This window comes from Doryrhamphus excisus, chromosome 4 (genome assembly GCF_030265055.1).
Source record: "Doryrhamphus excisus isolate RoL2022-K1 chromosome 4, RoL_Dexc_1.0, whole genome shotgun sequence".
Lineage (NCBI taxonomy): Eukaryota > Metazoa > Chordata > Actinopteri > Syngnathiformes > Syngnathidae > Doryrhamphus > Doryrhamphus excisus.
Window position 1 is genome coordinate 4,219,159 of NC_080469.1, and position 20,724 is coordinate 4,239,882.

Consider the following 20,724-nt stretch of genomic DNA (forward strand, 5'->3'; position numbering starts at 1 on the left):
CATGAATACGGTGACATTTCACTCGGCTGACGCCATCTGCTAGCACTACAACTGCCCACTAATTTAACCAAAATTCAAAACCGGATTCAGCATATTTTGCTTGACGGTAATGTGCCTACCTTTTGATGGCTCAGTACGCTTGGGAAGATCCAATGTGTCATAGTTTTTGTCATTCTCACCATTTTTTCTACCTGGATGAAGGAAAGAAAGGAAGACATAATGTCATTCACAGTAAAAAAAAGTAGTTCATAATCCAAAATGGGGGCTGCACAGCGGTCGAGTGGTTAGTGCGCAGACTTCACAGCTAGGAGACCAGGGTTCAATTCCACCCTCGGCCATCTCTGTGTGGAGTTTGCATGTTCTCCCTGTCCATGTGTGGGTTTATCCACGCTAGAGCCTCTCTTTACACAGGAGTTCAATTCGAGAAAATGATGGAATTGACCCTAGTTATGTGTTTAACACAAGTATAAAATGTATTTTCTATTTATTAGTAATGAATGGGGCTGCACGGTGGACGAGTGGTTGGCGCGCAAGCCACACAGCTAGGAGACCCAGGTTCAATTACCCGCTCGAGTTTGCATGTTCTCCCCATGCGTGGGTGGGTTTTCTACAGGTACTCCGGTTTCCTTCCACATTCCAAAAACATGCTAGGTTAATTGGCTGACTCCGACAATGATGAGAGGGAACCCGGCATGTTTGATGAGAAGAAAAACACCACGAAGAAGAACGCAGTCTGACAACTTTCCGATTGAGCGGGTACAAGATACCTCAATCGGATTGGGGAAAGGAATATTCCACCCCTGGGAATCCCATTATATATTCATTCGGATTGGCACTTTTCTTTCGGAATGAGGTGTATACAAAGGTTATATTAATTCCGTTTGAGCAAATATCCTGAATGGAATTGGAATATTTGGGTCCATGTAAACGTGGCTAATGTCTGAATTCTGGATGGGGAAGACTGCAGCTTGAAAAATATGTGAAATAATCCACTTATGTTATATGAGAAGAAAGTTTCCACAATTACCAATTGTGTGCTTACAACAATGCCCTAACATTTCCCCCCCAAAGATTGTCTCATTACAGGAGAAGTGTGACCACCAATGAGTTGTTTTGATGGGCGAACAACCATGAATGATGCATGCATGATGGTTCGTTCCAACAGCAATAACAATACCCACATTGTGAATACCCCCAAAGGGGACACACCCACCGGAGACACCACACCTAAAAATGTACAAGCGAAGAAGCCTTTTGAATAAAAGGTGAAACGTTACCTCCACTCAATCCTAGTGGATTCAACAAAGGGTGTTTAAAGACAAAACAGCAGTGGGTTGTCTTCAGTTGTAACATTTTTAGAAGTTGTTTTTCTTTAATCGAACCAAAAAAAGCCCAGTAAAATAGACAAGGTCCCACCTGAGTTGAAAGGTTATCATACCCCATATAAAATATATCTTTGTAAGAAGCATACGAGTAACCATTTTTTCTCGTGTAAATGAATAATTCTGAATAATTCTTCAGGTTTGCACAATAAGACTGTCTTAAAATGTTTTTTCACTTGTTCGAAAGGAGCCCTTTGGGTGAAGCTATGACTTGTACCAGATGGAGTCTACCTTCTACAGACGACAGAAAAAAAAAACAGAGCACTTGGATGGATGTGGCCTAGAAACAAAAGTAGGTGAAGTTGTCGAGCAATGCATGCGAAATGGGGAAAACCAAATTCCATTCATGTTTTCAAGAACACTGAAAACTACTTCTAAATACAGGTGATCCTCGGGTTACGAACAAATATCATTGCTAGACGTCAATGTAAGTTTGTTTAGGGCAAGTCGGAATTAAATACCTAATACCTAAATTATATCAATATAAACTCCTAAATTAGTATACAGAATACAGAATAAACGTAGGACATATAAACACAGTAATAAACAACTAAATACAGAACCAGGTTGGTACCAGCACTACCGGCAAATACTAATATTTTTCCAAATATATTATATTATATATATATTTATTCATTCATTCATTTTCTACGTGGGCCGCCTATCCCAGCTGTCTCCGGGCGAGAGGTGGGGTACACCCTGGACTGGTGGCCAGCCAATCACAGGGCACATATAGACAAACAACCATTCACACTCACATTCATACCTATGGACAATTTGGAGTCGCCAATTAACCTAGCATGTTTTTGGAATGTGGGAGGAAACCGGAGTACCCGGAGAAAACCCACGCATGCACGGGGAGAACATGCAAACTCCACACAGAGATGGCCGAGGGTGGAATTGAACCCTGGTCTCCTCGCTGTGAGGTCTGCGCGCTAACCACTCGACCCACGTGCCTATATATATATTATATATATATATATTTCCAAAAGCTTATCCTCACCTGGGTCACAGGTATGCTGGAGCCTATCCCAGCTGTCTTGGGGCAAGAGGCCGGATACACCCTGGACTGGTGACCAGCCAATCACAGGGCACATATAGACAAACAACCATTCACACTCACATTCATACCTATGGACAATTTGGAGTCGCGGTCGAGTGGTTAGCGCGCAGACCTCACAGCTAGGAGACCAGGGTTCGATTCCACCCTCGGCCATCTCTGTGTGGAGTTTGCATGTTCTGGGTACTCCGGTTTCCTCCCACATTCCAAAAACATGCTAGGTTAATTGGAGACTCCAAACTACCATTCATAGGTATGAATGTGAGTGTGAATGGTTGTTTGTCTATATGTGCCCTGTGATTGGCTGGCGACCAGTCCAGGGTGTACCCCCGCCTCTTGAAGACAGCTGGGATAGGCTCCAGCACCCCCGCGACCATCGTGAGGAAAAGCGGTAGAAAATGAATGAATGAATGAATAATCTTTATCTGTAATGATGGGCGTGACAACGAGAGAACTGCTAATATTGGTGGGCGTGTCTCCTCTCTCAAATTAATTTTCACTCCATGGTGATGGCTGCCGCTTGGGAAACATAATGACGTCTCAAAAAAGTGAACTAATAAGAGATACATTTTTAATGAATTTCACCAAAAATAAACGTAAACTGAGGACCACCTGTGTATTCTAACAAGAAATATGAAGTCGGGTTGAACCAGGACGACTGAAGAAAAGGTTTAATAGGACACTCACCTTGATTAAACCATTCCTCTACAGTCAGGGAAGCAGCAGCCCAAAAACACAAAGCACATAAAAGAGAGAAGGGGCATGGTGAAAAAAGCCATGCTCACATGTGTAAAAATGAGAACAGTAGTCAGCTATTGCGGAAAAAGAGATGGAATTAAATAGCTAAGGAGATCAGAAGAGATTAAAGAGTGAGAAATACCGTAATTTCCGGACTATAGAGTGCACCTGATTATAAGCCTCACCCACTACATTTTTAGAGGAAAACCGATTTTGTACATACACAATAAGCCGCATGTGTCCACATTAAAACATGTAAACATATTTACAAAGAAACACGGTACACAGAGAGTTTTCAAAGTTTTTGATAATATAACTTAATAATAATAATAATATAACTTTCTTCACAAACGGTGCCTGCTTTTATTACCTCTGAAAGCTTTTTTTTCCGTCTTTTTACATTGCTCCAGTTCTTCCCGCTGCCGTTTCCAAGCGTCTCGCCATCGATTAGTTTATAAGTTTACGTGCAGCAGCTCTGTTTCCTTCTTTATCGGACAGCTCGATTGCTTTTAGCTTGAAAGCTGTGTCATATGCATTTCTTTTTTTGCATTTTCCATGATGAGGGTATGTTCACGCTAATTTAATTTATGCAAAGACAAGAAGTAAATTAATCAAATGTAATATTTTTTTCTGGGTACATGATTACCATACAGCATCCATATCAAGCTTGCGCGGGCCGTACTAACATTAAACTTTCATATCAAGACGGGGGCCTCAAACTAGTGTCCTGCGGGCCACATTTGGCCCGCGGGCCGCATGTTTGAGACCCCTGCTCTAAATGCAATATATTAAGTTCTATGTGAAGTATTTTTATAATTTCAACAGGGGTTGAAAAAAAAAAAATTTTTAGGGTTCATAGTCATAGGTACGTACTTAGTTAGCTAGCTCATATTAACTTGTTTTCTGCCAGTGCAGTTTCTGCAAAAAAAAAATTATAAAAAAAATATATAAAATATATTATTATATCAATATATATATATAAATATATATTATATAAAATATATAAACAAAGTGAGAACTAAGTCCAGCAGGAGAATCTAAAAGAAACTTCAAAAGACTGAAGTTGACACGGACAAATTATGAAACTTGAATAACATAGCTGCAAAATGAAAAAAGTATTGTATTTGGCTTTAATGCATGATGAGTGGGAACCAGAGCCCATTGCTTTTAGCTTGAAAGCTTTTTTCTTTTTTGCATTTTCCATGATGAGGGTATGTTCACGCTAATTAAATTTATGCACAAGACAAGAAGTTGCAGTCCTCGACGCATATATTCCACCGGTCTTAATCTTACCTTTTCTACTCGAGAGCCCCTGGCCGCCGTTAGAAAAATTACATAAATTGGCCGCATCACTGAATAAGCCACAGGGGTTGAAAATTTTGGAAAAAAGTAGCGGCTTATAGTGTGGAATTTACGCTACAGTAAACCTCGGTTATATCGGATTCAATTGTTCCCACTGGTTTTGTCCGATATAAGCAAAATCCGTTATATGCGTATACCGGAAAATGTCCGTTTTACGCATATATCGGATTTATATCCGGTATATGCGTAAATCGGATTTTATCCGTTATAAAAAGGAACTTCCTTGACTATGTTTCCAATGTACCTGGACGTGCAGGCCACGCTGCAAACGCTGCAAATGACATCGTATAGCGGCCTGTCACGATTCGGCGAATCGGAGCGCCACGATGCGGCCATCCGATATATGCGAGGGAAATTTAATCGAAATGCATTGGAACGGGACTGGAGATTTTGTCCGAAATAGGCGAAATCCGTTATAAAAAAATCCGATATATGCAATGAATTTTTATTGGAAATGCATTACAGAAAAATTGGTTCTTTTTTATCTGTCCGTTGTGAGCGAATTTCCGATATATCCGAGTCCGATATATCCGAGGTTTACTGTACTTAGTTAGCTAGCTCATATTAACTTGTTTTCTGCCAGAGCAGTTTCTGCAAAAAAAAGTTATAAATATATAATATAATATAATATATATATTATATTATATAATATATAATATATATAGTCCGGAATTTACGGTAATCAAATACTTTTAAGAGAGAGAAGAGAAAATAGGTGAAGCCATTAGTAGTCCAAGTGTTGTACAGGAATTGTGTTCAAAGAACCTGCATCAATGTAATATATTTCTGAGATGAACAGACACAGTAAAAAGGAATGGATTCAGCTCTCAGATGCTGAAGTCTTTTCTTCAGACAAATTAGAGCCCAGAATGAAAAACTCAACCAGCGTCCGTAGACGTGCTTCATTAAACTCACAGCGTGGTAAAAAAAAAAAAAAAGAACAAAAAGCAAACATGTTATGGAAATTACAGACTGCTCATTAACTAACCAAAGCTGGAGTGGCTCTGCCGGTGTTGATCATAATGCTATATTTTAATTAACAATGTGAATGTGACATTAAACTGAAGAGGGGGGCAAGACACAGCCTACTTAAGGCAACAAATTACCAACATTTCTGACGACAGTGTCACTTAACAATATTGCTCCGTGCTTTCTTTATGGCTACTCGGTTTTAATGCTCCTCTTTGAAAGAACACCTTGAGGGTCCTGCAGCAACGGAACACTAGTCATTATTCAATCCGTGCTCGAAATTGTTCATGAGGATAATTGCTTCCTTCTAAGTCTGCCTACATGCAACCTTTTTTTTTTTTTGCACACCCACGAATGGAAGGATTTCTCCAATGAGTCGTTAGAAAGCAGGGGTCACCGGAGTGCGGTCACACCTCATTGGGCGACTGATTAATGGAAGCCATTATTGTTGCACGGCAGGGAGATAATGGTGTTGTGATGCTAGAGGAGCGCTGAGGAGAGCGCAGACGGAGATGTTGCTTACAACACATCTGAACATGGCGTGTCAAAAGGGTAGTCAAAACGATACATCATGCTGACAATATTCCGTTTTGAAATGATTATGTTTTAAATAATTATTGTGATAGCATAAAATGCTGAAATATATTCTTATATATATATATATAATTTTTTTTTTTACGCTACTCTGTATTGTTGGCAATTTTGCTTCATTATGTGGGACCAGTGCAAGAAGAAAACATACTTTTAGCCCCAAACATATTATATATCATAAAATAACATAATAATAACAAAAATAACATAAAATCTATATTTGCCTAAATAAACATTGAAAAATCCAATGCTATTTCAGAGCTTATCAGTGTGTCCCAAAATCTCCCGTGTTTCTCACCTTTGGCCTTCTTGCTTCCAAAGCAACCAGCATCGTCCTTCTTCTTCCTATGTGGCCCTGCAGAGCCCGGGGCCTGCGGCGCTGATGGGTCTTGGAACCTTTCGGCCCCCGGCACTTCTTTGTGGACATGATAAGACAGGTTCCTCATGATGCAGACACAGTTCTCCACAGACTAGGAAGAAGCCAGCAAATGGTTAGTGTTTAATATTGTTGTTAGTGTGTTGGAAAAATTTGAAAAAACATAAGGAACTATAAACTATGTACCATATGTACATCTGTGCAATACTCTGTTTTTTATATTCAGTATAGTTACTCCAGACTCCATTCTCTGTGCAATATCTGATCAACCTCCACGTGAAATATTAAGGCTCTAAATCAGGGGTCTCAAACTCAATTTACTTGGGGGCCACTGGAGGTCTAGGGTCTGGGCGAGACTGGGCCACATCAGGTTTTCCAAAAAAAAAAAAAAACACCGCATTTATTAAAAACAGAAAAATGAATAAACTTTGCTTTGGTTTCAATTTTCTACAATAAAAGCTCTGAAAAAAAACATTCCACTGTTCTCAAATATCTTATTTTTTATTTTTCTGCACAAAATAAGATGAAAAATAAATAAACAAATCAAGAATAAAGAAAATCAATCAATCAGTAATAAATAAATATAATAATAATAATAAAACGGCAAATAATAAAAACTTCAGAAACCACATATAGTTGGTGGGTAGACAAATTATTTTTCTCAAATTAAAATGAACAAAGCATTATTAGAGCCCTGTAGACATGACAAAACACGACTATAGTCACATTTATACTCTTTTTATTTACAACATATTGCGCAACTGCAGGGTCTTGAGACACATGCTAACTCGCAAACTAAAGAGCTAGCGACCTAAACGGTAGCCTTCAAGTTATTCCCTTTAAACTTAAATAGCCAAAAACTTACCACTTCCACACGGATAGGGAGGATAACTATTAACAGTTATTTAACCTTTAACATGAACATTAATCAAATGTAATATTTTTTTCTGGGTACATGATACCATACAGCATCCATATCAAACTTGCGCGGGCCGCACTAACATTAAACTTTCATATCAAGGCGGGGGCCTCAAACTAGTGTCATGCGGGCCACATTTGGCCCGCGGGCCGCATGTTTGAGACCCCTGCTCTAAATGCAATATATTAAGTTCTATGTGAAGTATTTCTATAATGTCTCATATTCTGTATTTGTATATAACTCTGGGTAAAACTGTTGATTTTGTTAATACTTGGGTTGTTTATATTATTTATTTTTCAATATTGTGTATTTTGTACTGCTTAACTAGGGGAGATAAATATGGGCCTCAACACTCACAAATGTATCCTATAAAATAACTTAACAAAACCGTTTTTAAAGTGTACGTCAGGTGTCCAACCTTATTGTCCATATCTTTCTTCCCTACAGCTGATTGAAGGGCATGGAGCAGAGCGTCCACCAGTCCGTCACACTCCCTCAGTCTGCGTCGAGCCTCCGCCCCGTCAGAGCTTACATTTCTGAAAGGCACACACATATGTAATAGGGGTGTGAATCTCGATAAATACGATACTTTAACGATACATGGAATTTTCTGCCGATACGATTAACCCCCATTAATGATACAATACGATAATCATTTAGTTCACATCAATGCAATCCGATATGATATGGTGCAATTTCTTGTGATATGATGCAATTCAACATGATGCAAATAAGCAAAGGGAAAAAATGCAATTAATTTGGGCTTTATTTTTTCTACGCACTTGGCAGTAAATACAACTAAAGTGCTGTTTGTCGTTTTTACTATGCACCACTTCTTCATCATTCTTTTTGCCGTTTTAAAACAGAAACAACTTTTCAAAAACAACTTCCCTCACAATTTCACATCAGCTATGCAATTACAATAGCAGTATATAACATAAAAAAAATAATAAAAAGGTGGCACTCAAAATTTCCGAGTGATGGGCACTACAAAAAAAAAAAGAATGTATGGGAAGCACCGGTAATACGCTCATTTTCATATACTGTAGTGCTATATCACAGCCCTCAGATGGTCGCTTGTAACTGTCAATATACACGATATGAATACAAATATGACTCTACTACCTCATCATAGTATTACACAATGGTCCGTGCATTTGATTATTATATTTTTAACTAACAAATTGAAGGATAAGTTGCTTTAAAATGAGAAGTAAAGTGAGAATGTCAAGGTGACAAGTAGACATGTGAGGATATAAGTGGTAGAAAATGAATGAATGAATGAATAATTCTTAATAATAACGCTAACCAAGGTTACTTCCTTGCTATTTTTTTTCTTAAATAATACATATCATATCAACTGTGGTGCTTTTACCTAGCAATCTAAACAACATGACAACGTGTTGTGCATATTTTTGTATAGCGTACGTATAAAATGAGGGAAAAAGACTCCAGAAGGTTTTTGTTGTTTTCTGACTGACTGCAAAAGGAAAGGTCTTAGGAAAGGTTTAAAGGATAGCTGCAGCATCCAGCTTCCTCACATGTGACTTCATTTATGAGAGCATCCAAGACCATCCATAATCCCATTAGACAAACCAAGAGTAAGTCCTGTATAAGAGTGCAGCCTTGCAGAGGTAAGCAGAACTGCTTCTTTGTGCTTGAGTGAAACATATATCACACCCAAACATGCTTGGTTTCATAAAAAACAGACATAGGAACGCTGCATTTATACCTCATACTGTACAAAATCTATTCAAATCAAAATCAGTTCGATCACTTGGCTGGACTGACTTTGTACACGCATGCTCTGCCGTTGCCTTCAATTGTCTATGAAGTGAAGCTATCAGTCTTCAGCTGTCAGCCAATGGTCTCCAATCTCCTTGTAAATGGATCCGGAGGATCAGGCGCCTCGGATTTATTTGACAGGAGTGTGTTTGGGAGCCGACAGAGAGAGTTTTACTGCCAGCTGTTTCATTTTCAGGAGTATTCGGGGAACAGTTGTCTTTGCTGGTAGGGATTATGGACAGTGCAACTGTCAGTTCAGACGAAGAAGAGAGCCGTCATCCCTGGAGAGGAGTGATTCTCCTGAAACGGGTACCAGGGAGGGTGTCGTCACTTCGAGGGGTCTGATGCACAGATTACAGTGATTTGAAGCTATTACCATACCAAAATATACTGCAAACGCATTGAATAAACAGTGTCTGTTGTGTCTAAAGCAAAATACTTTTTGCTGCAAACCATGTACTTTGATCAAATGCAGTTAAAATTTGACATGTCTTTCACGTAACCAGCGTAACTAACATTTAAACAATGACGTCTACATACAAACGGTAAAGGTGAAACCTAAAGGAAAACTGCAATTGGAATTTTCGGCCACAATCCTTACGTGGAACGAACACCGCGTGACAGCGATGGACGAAAAACAGCAAACAAGGACGAGTTACGCCACTATATGTGAATGGATTGTGGATGCTTGGGCGAAGGTATCTGCTTTAACTGTTGTCCGATCTTTGGCGAAAGCCGGCATTGTTGGTAATGGTAATGGTTTTATTTCATTTGAACATGCATCAGATTACAATTGAATGCATCACATAATCAGTTCACAGTTCCACATGTCCAAAAGGAGTAGGAAGAAGCAAAGCTTATTAAATCCTACCCCTCCATCTGGTACTTTTACAATCAGTAACTGTTACATTTGTTCACTTCCTGCTTTCCTAATATAGTTGAAGTTTGTTTTTGTCCCGTAGCGAAGTAGGAGGTGATATGAGCATCCAATGCCATAATGGGTACCATAGTAAGTGTCAATCAGTACAATCTGCAACTGTTACATTTGTTCACTTCCTGCTTTCCATAATACAGTTTAAGGTTTTTTGTTTTTTTTTTTAATAACGCACCTTGTATCGAAGTACGAGGTGATATGACTAGTATACAATGACATAATGGGTACCATAGTAACTGTTAATATAGTGATATATAAAGCATAGCACAGCATCATGATGTCATGATGTGCATTATTATTATTGCTGAACAGAAACAGAAAAGAGGCTGTCTCCGACAATGATGAGAGGGAACCCGGCATGTTTGATGGCCAAATTGCCCAGCTGTTCAATTCATATACAGAAATTGGTGGATTTGTCGGAGAATATTAATTAAAAATAACGGTGAGTGTATTATTAAATAGTAGAATAAAGTTCAACTAAACTTACTGTTTTGTTGTTTTAGCTTGTTTTAGCATGCACCTTATAATAGTATAATAGTACATACGTAAATAGACCCCATGATTGAGACTGCGCCTTATGGTACGGAAAATACGGTCGTTCCATCTTTCATTTTCTATGCCGCACGATGCCTTGATTAGCTGCATCACTCATTCAGGGTTCAATTCCACACTCTGTGTGGGTTTCTGTGCGTGTTCTCCCCGTGCATGTGTGGGTTTTCTCCGGGTACTCCGGTTTCCTCCCACATTCCAAAAACATGCTAGGTTAATTGGTGACTCCAAATTGTCCATAGGTATGAATGCGAGTGTGAATGGTTGTTTGTCTATATGTGCCCTGTGATTGGCTGGCGACCAGTCCAGGGTGTACCCCGCCTCTCGCCCGAAGACAGCTGGGATAGGCTCCAGCACCCCCGCGACCCTCGTGAGGAAAAGCGGTAGAAAATGAATGAATGAATGAATATTAGATAACCTCCTCATCTCTGCTTCACATTGGAGGTGATACAAAAGTTGGTAATGGAATCAGATGCGACACTCAACACTCAACAATAAATCATAGCCTTTAAGTTCCTCAAGGGAAAAACACTTGTCAGTAAATGTATAAATCTGCTTCAACAAGTGTTCACTTAACATGTCACGTATACGGGACCAGTTTTTGTGTTTTATTCGACCCACCAAGTTCTCCATTGTCAGCATTGTTCAATTTTAGATTCTGTTTATTTTTGATAGTGAAGAAAATTGAACTGTGCCACAGGAGGTTTGGCTGAAAGTGTTCATTTTTTATCATTGTTTGGGTTAAAAATTGTGAATTGCTTAGTGATTAAGAAAGTTTATCAAAGCGTATTACACATTAAAATATATAAATGATTGCTGGCTTTTCATTTCATATAATCTCTATGGTTGAATTGTTACTATGAACTTTAATTTTGACAGAGATGTTTACCTTCACCTTTGTATTGTTCTTGTAAGATGGTTTGCCTGTAACCTAACAGAAACATTTATTCACTATTGATTTTTTTCTTACAGTATAGCAAAAATGTATATAGTAAATGTATTTACCGACTGTTACATTTTGTTTTGAAAGGTTATTATTGGTTACAGACAACCACTTTTGAAAAGAACACAATCTGTTTTAAGGTTCTTCTTTTAAATTACACCATTACAGTATAGAAGTAATATAGTGTTGGAATAAAGTGATAAAATTGTTAATAATCCAAATGTTACCAGAACCAAAACACATTTTTCACTTTGTATCAACTTAAAATCCACAGGTGGATTAAATATGAAAAAGTTGTGTTCATTTAATTGAATTTTTGAATTTTTTTAGGTTGTCACCAAAGTAAAACATGTGTAAATAAATCCAACAAGTTTTTTTTCATATTTCTTGCACATACTTATGCAAATGAAATACTTGCACTGCACAGTCCTGACATTGTAAGAGTCATAAAAAATGAATGTGTTGAATGATGGGCAAATAAAAAAAAAATGCAGTTTAGACATTTTGTTTTGAAAGGTTATTATTGGTTACAGACAACCACTTTTGAAAAGAACACAATCTGTTTTAAGGTTCTTCTTTGAAATTACACCAAAATAAAATGTAATGTGTAAATGTTAAATGGGGGGTAATACAGTGTTGGAATAAAGTGATAAAATTGTTAATAATCCAAATGTTACCAGAACCAAAACACATTTTTCACTTTGTATCAACTTAAAATCCACAGGTGGATTAAATATGAAAAAGTTGTGTTCATTTAATTGAATTTTTTTAGGTTGTCACCAAAGCAAAACATGTGTATAAATAATTCAAATTTCTGGCGCATATGCAAATAAAATACTTGCACTACACAGCCCTGACATTGTAAGAGTCATAAAAAATGAATGTGTTGAATGATGGGCAAAAATTTTAAAAATGCACTTTTAAGTCTTTAAGGCCTAATTTAACAAATAAGCATGACATAAAAAGTAAATCTAATATTGCAGTAGCTTTCCGCTTTGCATATATTTGCATATATTACTACCTTCAGATGAAGCAGCTGGTGCTGCATAGACGTAGAAGAAAAGATAGGAGCTTCTAATTCATTTGATCAACTAGCAGGGGCTCGGATCAGCATTTTCACAGTCGTGTTTACAGCCACCGTGCAAATAGAAAGCTCATTTGTCATCGACTTTCTTTAGTTGCTGTGATTAACAGTGGCTGCAAAATTGCTGCATCAATTCCACCTAAAGGTATGACTGCTAATTTTTGAGCGGGGAGGTTTTAATATTCATATTGGATCCTGCAGCTTTAGCATATTTTGAAGGCATACTATTTCAGTTTGGAGAGTATTTAGAAGGCAATATTGCACCCGTGGACAATTCTATTACTCCTTGATGATAACTGTTGTTAGATGAGTCAGTAAGGAAGCTATAAAATAAAAATAAAAAAAACTGTAATTTATTATGATGCAGTGCATGTCTGTGAAAAAGTGAACATAGGTATGAATGTGAGTGTGAATGGTTGTTTGTCTATATGTGCCCTGTGATTGGCTGGGGTGTACCCCACCTTTCACCCAAAGACAGCTGGGACAGGCTCCAGCCCCCCCCCCCCGCGACTCTCGTGAGGAAAAGCGGTAGAAAATGAATGAATAAATGAATGTTTACACACATTATGAGTCTGTGAGTGCAGCTTGTTGTTCCAACTCCGCACAGTAGGGGGCACTGTATCAGCCAGTTTCGACAACAAGGCAACTTTTCCACTAGTTATTTAAAAAAAGCCACTTCTACTGACCTTTGCGGCTCTTATTGGACACTTTTAGAGACTTCAAGGAGTCTCGGTCCTGCTTGTGACATTAAAAAAAAAAAAAAAAAAACTGACAGAAGAGAGTTTATTTGTATTTCTTCAAATATATATATCCATCAAATTCTATGCCGCTTATGCTGTAGCCTATGCGGAATACACCCTGGACTGGTCGCCAGCCAATCACAGGGCACATATAGACAAACAACCATTCACACTCACATTCATACCTATTAACCTAACATGGTTATGTATTTCTAAATATATTTATTTTGCCTTTTGTCACGCGTGATGGTGATGAAAGCGATTCCTCGAAGCAGAAAAAAATTCCTTGACTATTTTTTTGTAATTGAGGTATTAATTAATTAATTAATTCATTTTCTACCGCTTTTTCTTCACGAGGGTCGCGGGGGCGCTGGAGCCTATCCCAGCTGTCTTTGGGCGAGAGGCGGGGTACACCCTGGACTGGTGGCCAGCCAATCACAGGGCACATATAGACAAACAACCATTCACACTCACATTCATACCTATGGACAATTTGGAGTCGCTAATTAACCTAGCATGTTTTTGGAATGTGGGAGGAAACCGGAGTACCCGGAGAAAACCCACGCATGCACGGGGAGAACATGCAAACTCCACACAGAGATGGCCGAGGGAGGAATTGAACCCTGGTCTCCTAGCTGTGAGGTATTCAAATTATGCTAATAATGAAGTAAAAGAGTGTTTACGTGTGTATGTCTTTGTAAAAGAGTATAACTTGACTGCACAGCCTGCACACCTCAGGTCTGAGCATGCTCAGTAAATGAAAGAAATAACGTAATATCAAATAACGTAATACCAAAGCCACACTTTCCATTATGAAATATCCCATCCTCTATTAACATAGGAGGTTGTTTCACTAAAAAAAAAAAAAACAAGCACTGTCTCGTTGAGGTGCAAGTCGCGTCTCTGATGGCGTGAATAAACAAATTCTCCCTGGCATCAGCACTTCTTCAGAACGCACAAACCACGCATCTAGGCAACTGCGGGCTTAGTTACAGTTACCATGGCGCCATATTCTCCACAGCACAGCCTGTATTATGTGTGTGTCCAGCAAGTGAGAGCGACGGGTAGATGATGTGTTTTCTAACAGAAGTAACACATTGGTATCAGGGGTAATGAGTATTTGTGTTAGAGAAGATGATAAATATAAATATGTGAAAAAGGCTAATGTGATAACTTAACACTACTTACAAAATGTCATACCTATGTTCACTTAATAGTTTCACTAATTGTTAAAATACATTTGTAAAAATCATCATTTTCTATTAATATTATATTGTTTTAGGTGTCAACCAGCCAGGGCCGCCCCTCCCTAAACGCTCAGGGCTCTACATAAAAAACAAAAATGACTTGCCCATGGGCAATCCTTAAGGTGAGAACTACTTGCCCCATGTAAAATGAAAAGACTCCCATAATGATATCATCTAATTTTTGTGGCATCACATGAGAATCTCAAATAAAGATGAAATGATTATCATTTCTTGTGGTTGTTTTCCTACATAGATCATGACGTTGCATGGAAATCTGGATTGTCAAGACTTTGCCTTGCTAAATAAAAGTACATTCATGTACTTGTTTTCGTGAATAAACATTGTGCTTATTAAATAATAAATGTTTGATTTTAAAATCAATCACCTGTGCCATCATTTGATTTGCTGCCGCTAATAAAATACTTGTTTAGGAGGCACTGGTTCATCACTTTTTGGTGTTTTCCTTCAGAAGTTGTTAGACCATGTTGGCAGGGACGCCATGATAGATGTTTTCCTAGTCAAACGATCGATGATTGGTTGATCGCGAGCAAGAAGCAGGGCTCGACAATAACGATGTACCAATGGCCCAGGGCAAGTTAAAACAAAATTCGGTTCAGTGATATTTCCGTCACTTTGGCATGCCATACTGCGAAGAGTTTTTTTAAAAAGCTTTTAAAAAGTTTTTTTAAAAAGTTAAAAAAATAAATACATAAAATAAAAAAATAATAATAATAATAAAAAAAAATACAACTATAAAAAGCGGTTCTTGTTGGGTGTTGGTAAAAAACACGGACTGTGTAATTCCGGTGGTAATTTGCAAAGTAATCCTTGCAAATCTTGAAATGGACCAATCAGAATCGTTTATTTAGACCGCGGTCCGCAGTCCACAGTCCGCGTTTTACCCACACCCGTTCTTGTTCGCGATCAACCAATCAGCGATCAACCAATCTGACAGGACTTGACAGATGGTGGTGGTGGTGGAGCTTGGTGGTGGAGCTTGGTGGTGGAGCTCCGGGATGGCTAGAGGTGGCCATGGCCACCCTTGGTCACTTCCCGGCCACCCCTGTAGCCAACCCTCATGTATTTCACTGCAGCACAAAGCCAATAAAACAGTGTCTTGCATGAACTGAAAGCGGTAGGTCAGTTTTCCATGATTATTATTATTATTTTTTTTTGCGATCATGTTGACTTGACTTGTAATGACTCAGCATGACTCATGCAATGACAGCATGACTTGACATGTAAACCAACAAATCTGGAGTTAAAACTGCACTGCCAATCATCTTAACTCACTTCCCAGGCGGCACGGCGGCCTAGTGGTTAGCGTGCAGACCTCACAGCTAGGAGATCATTCAATTCCACCCTCTGGCATCTCTGTGTGGAGTTTGCATGTTCTCCCCGTGCATGCGTGGGATTTCTCCGGGTACTCCGGTTTCCTCCCACATTCCAAAAACATGCTAACTCCAAATTGTCCATAGGTATGAGTGAATGAGAGTGTGAATGGTTGTTTGTCTATATGTGCCCTGTGATTGGCTGGCCACCAGTCCGGGGTGTACCCCGCCTCTCGCCCGAAGACAGCTCGGATAGGCTCCAGCAGCCCCCGCGACCCTCGTGAGGAAAAGCGGTAGAAAATTAATGAATGAATGAATGACTTCCCTCACTCACGGTGCAACAAAATGTCCAACACACAATGTAACTGCACCACACGGACTAAGCGGGTATCGAAATAATCTCTTATATGCATGCAAAACTACTGTTTTATAATAATATCATTGGGTAAGTTTCTGTTGCATGTGTGTTTCCCAGCATGGTTTGCCAGCACGCTTGCTTAAACAGATGGATGTCATTTTACATTGAACATATGTTGACAGTTGCAGCACCACCTGGTGTTTCAGCTACAGTGACACACACACACACAGTGATATGGCAAGACGGAAGCATTTCAAAGAAAAGGAATGTTCAGGTATGCCAGAAATAGTCAGCCTGTAATCCTCCAGCAGACAGCCGTACAACATATTTCACATATGGGCTGGGCACGCCATAAATTTGAGAAGTTACTCAACAAAACATGTGTTTTACTACATAAATATATTATAAAGCAGCTTATGTTCACTAAATAGGAGTACAATTGTTGGGAGAACCTACCTTAGGCACCCAGATGTGTTCTTGAAGACTGTGGTCCACTCTGCGTCTCGTGGCTTTGAGTCCTCATTTGGTTCGTGCTCCCAACCAGAGTGTGGGATGATGACCTCGTTGGTCATAGTTTGCAGGCCGTGGTTGATGATCACCATCTTCAAGGGTTCATAGGAGGACAGGTTCCAAAGAGTTCCTACACGGGGGAGAAAGAACCACATAATAAGAATGAGGCAAAATGCATGCAATAAGGGCAGAATATTATAAATGAAATCATATGAGAAGAAAGCATAGGAAAGAAAATATTGGAAGGACTGAAAAAAGATATGACCATATGACGTGGAACAGAAATTGAGTAATGTTCATTCAATATAACAGCTGCACAGCAGTCAATACAAAGATATGTTTTGATTGGCAGCAAACAATATATTCCTGACAAAAACAGGGCTGGACCGGTTACCTTGTTTCAACTGTAGCACTGTAATATTACTTTAATATTCCTGTGGGGGGTTTGAGCTGGCAACCAGCACTCTGCAATCAATACTATCATATCATAAAATCCATATCACATATCTCTGTGTAGTCTTTCAATATAGCATATCAAATATGAAGAACAAATCTATGACAGTATCTTGAAAATGTGAGTCCATGCACACCATTTTTTTTTATTACAGTACTGTATTTTACAGTATCTTCTAAATGGAGAATACTAGATATACTTCAGAGTAGTCGCTGTACTTGTGTTGCAGAAAGGATTTACAGTATTATCCACTGAAAATGAAAAACACAGACATTATTGTCTAAATACCTTTTGTACAGTCAAGCATTGGAGTGTCGTGGTCTGAGTGCTGCCGTCACAGGGGAGTTGCGGTAAACGGGAATTCCAGCATGTATTATGAGCTAAGCCAGGGGTGGGCAAACTTTTTGACTCGCGGGCCGCATTGGTTTAACAAAATTGACAAGGGGCCAGACTATTATGTTTTTTACACGTAACTGTCCACCTGGAATTATTGTATCTGTAAAAGAGTCATGCAATCTGCTATATGTGCAATTTGAGGTCATTCATTTGATGTAAAGTGCGTTATAAATTAAATTAATTATTATTATTATTTAAATATTTTTATTTTATGTGAGTGTGAATGGTTGTTTGTCTATATGTGCCCTGTGATTGGCTGGCCACCAGTCCAGAGTGTACCCCGCGTCTTGCCCGAGGACAGCTGGGATGGGCTCCAGCAACCCCCGCGAATGAATGAATTAATATTTTTTGTTTTTATTTTTTAAATTGTTTTATTAATTTTTTATTTTTTATTTTAATTTTTTTTTATTGTGCTTGTGTCCCTTTTTTCAGGAGCACTTTGTAAACAACAGACCACATCAAATAACAATATTGATAAAACAGCTACTTCAACCATCAAAAGGTTGGCTCAAGCCATGATGCCAGGTTGTACGGTAAATTTCAATGAAATACTTTAAAAAGAACAGGCGGGCCATATTCAATCACTTGGCGGGCCGGATGTGGCCCCCGGGCCATAGTTTGCCCACCCCTGAGCTAAGCAGTACCTTGGGAAACCACCACTTCTATGATGTCATCACGGAGGAGTGGAAGAGGACTCTAATAACCTATGCACCTCTGTTGAAATCCATTTCCAAGAGGATTAAGGTACTGCTAGATAATGGCGCTCACATTAAATATTGACGATATTTTTGTCCCACTTGCCAACTATATAGACATGAATGATTGACAGTCAGGCCTCTGTTTTCGTACACTTATTTTCCATACAGTATTACACATAGCATACTACTGTAGTTCATTCACTAATAACTGTATCGTTCCAAAAAAATCGAGTGCCCAAACAAAGCACCCTACACATGGCAGCTAAACAATCCGCCATGGGGCCAAAACTTTGACGAAGAAGCATCGCGGGCATGCTGGAGTCTATACCAGCTTGTCTTCAGGTGCTACACCCTGGACTGGTCGCCAGATAATCACAGGGCACAAATACACAAACAAATACACATTTGGCCCGCGGGCCGAGTGTTTGAGACCCCTGGTGTAAAGAGTTTGATTTTGGAACAACATTTTCAATAAAAGCTAACAACTTATTTGAAGGGAACCAACAATTTTCAAGAAGGGTCAGCCTCAGTTGTCTGTGCCAAACATGAACAGAAAAACAAAACATGTACAACATTGCGGCCCGCAAGTTTGAGACCCCTGGTATAGCCTGTGTCAAACTCAATACGACACGCATCATTTTTGTTAGCAACCTGACATGACACAGAAGAGATGTATGATTTGCTGCTGCAAGCCGATTTGTGATTGGCTTTGAAAATAATTTATCAGTATAAACAGATCACTTTTTTTTTTTTTTACAGAAATCTGCTAATATTCATCGATGGCTGATCGATCGGATCATTCCTAATTCTTATTCCAAGGAACAGCAGGTCAGAGTTACTGTGTTTGGATGAACTACACACAGAATCAAATCTCAGATTTTAGACGACAACAAATGAAAAGGACAAGAACTATACCAGTAGGACACATACAGACACGCACCACTGTGGAGTCCCTCTTGCCCAATAATGACAAACTAATAGCGGGGTGGTTAAAGTCTTGCCTTGCTTTACAATGCTGTCTTTACATTTTCCAGACGGTCAACATTTCCTCTAGTAAATGATGTCGTGTTCACAGTGAGGGAAAAAAAAAGTCTCAGAGGGTTGGCCCAAGCTAAAAATAACTACAGACTCTGTTTTGTGGTTGTTTCTGTATAGAAATGTCTTTCTATGCCAAGAAAGAAACACGGACAAAAAGTGTCTTATAATGTGTTCTTATTTGCAGCTCGTAAAGTTTGCAACCCTGAGACCTGCTTCCTGCATGTCACGGACGGCCATATTGAGGATCCGTGTGATGTAAGGGGTAAGTGGCTGCATCATACTGCAATACTTTTTCATATCTGCATATACACAAATTTGCCACAATTTTTGACTACCACAAATATGACTGTATTATTTTTTATGAATGCAAATCAATCTCCTCCATCCAACCCAGTCTTATGCATCTGTCTCTCTCACACCAACTACCGTCATGTCCTCCTTCACTGCATCCATAAATCTCTTTAGTCTTCCTCTACGCGTACAACCTGGCAGCTCTAAACGTAGCATCCTTCTACCAATATATTCACTATCTCTCCTCTGGACATCTGGACATGTCCCAACCATCTCAGTGTGGCCTCTCTGACTTTATCTCCAAGGCCTCTAAACATGTAATGTTCCTCTAATCTACTCCTTCCTGATCCTATCCATCCTGGTCACTCCCAATGAGAACCTCAGCACCCTTATCTCTGCTACCTCCGGTTCTGCTTCCTGTCTTTTCCTCAGTGGCACTGTCTCTAGACCAGGGGTCTCAAACACGCGGCCCCTCGGGCAAAATGTGGCCCGCAGGACACTAGTTTGAGGCCCCCGCCTTGATATGAAAGTTTAATGTTAGTGCGGCCCCTCGCAAGTTTGATATGGATGCTGTATGGTATCATGTACCCAGAAAAAATTATTACGTTTGATTAATGTTAAGGTTAAATAATTGTTAATAGTTATCCTCCCTATCCGTGTGGAAGTGGTAAGTTTTTGGCTATTTATGTTTAAAGGAAATAACTTGAAGGCTACCGCTAGCTCTCTAGTTTGCGAGTTAGCATGTGTCTCAAGACCCTGCAGTTGCAAATAAAAAAAAAGTATAAATGTGACTATAGTCGTGTTTTGTCATGTCTACAGGGCTCTAATAATGCTTTGTTCATTTTAATCTGAAAAAAATAATTTGTTTACCCACCAACTATATGTGGTTTCTTAAGTTTTTATTATTTGCCGTTGTATTATTATTATTATATTTATTTATTACTGATTGATTTTCTTTATTCTTGATTT

At 39.0% G+C, this 20,724-nt stretch overlaps 1 protein-coding gene across 13 annotated transcripts in view; it reads right to left on the reverse strand.

The window, feature by feature from the left end:
• The window catches only part of arvcfb (ARVCF delta catenin family member b), a 221,456-nt gene that overhangs the window by 31,969 nt on the left and 168,763 nt on the right, over window positions 1-20,724 (reverse strand). For 11 of the 13 annotated variants that reach the window (XM_058070294.1, XM_058070295.1, XM_058070293.1 and 8 more), the window contains 5 exons: window positions 16,825-17,008; window positions 7,816-7,933; window positions 6,401-6,572; window positions 3,130-3,147; window positions 120-191 (listed from right to left, as the gene is read on the reverse strand). In XM_058070294.1, coding sequence (XP_057926277.1) covers window positions 120-191; window positions 3,130-3,147; window positions 6,401-6,572; window positions 7,816-7,933; window positions 16,825-17,008 — 564 coding nt within the window. The remainder of the gene's footprint in view (window positions 1-119; window positions 192-3,129; window positions 3,148-6,400; window positions 6,573-7,815; window positions 7,934-16,824; window positions 17,009-20,724) is intronic. The other 2 variants (XM_058070297.1, XM_058070299.1) reach the window with 2 other exon arrangements.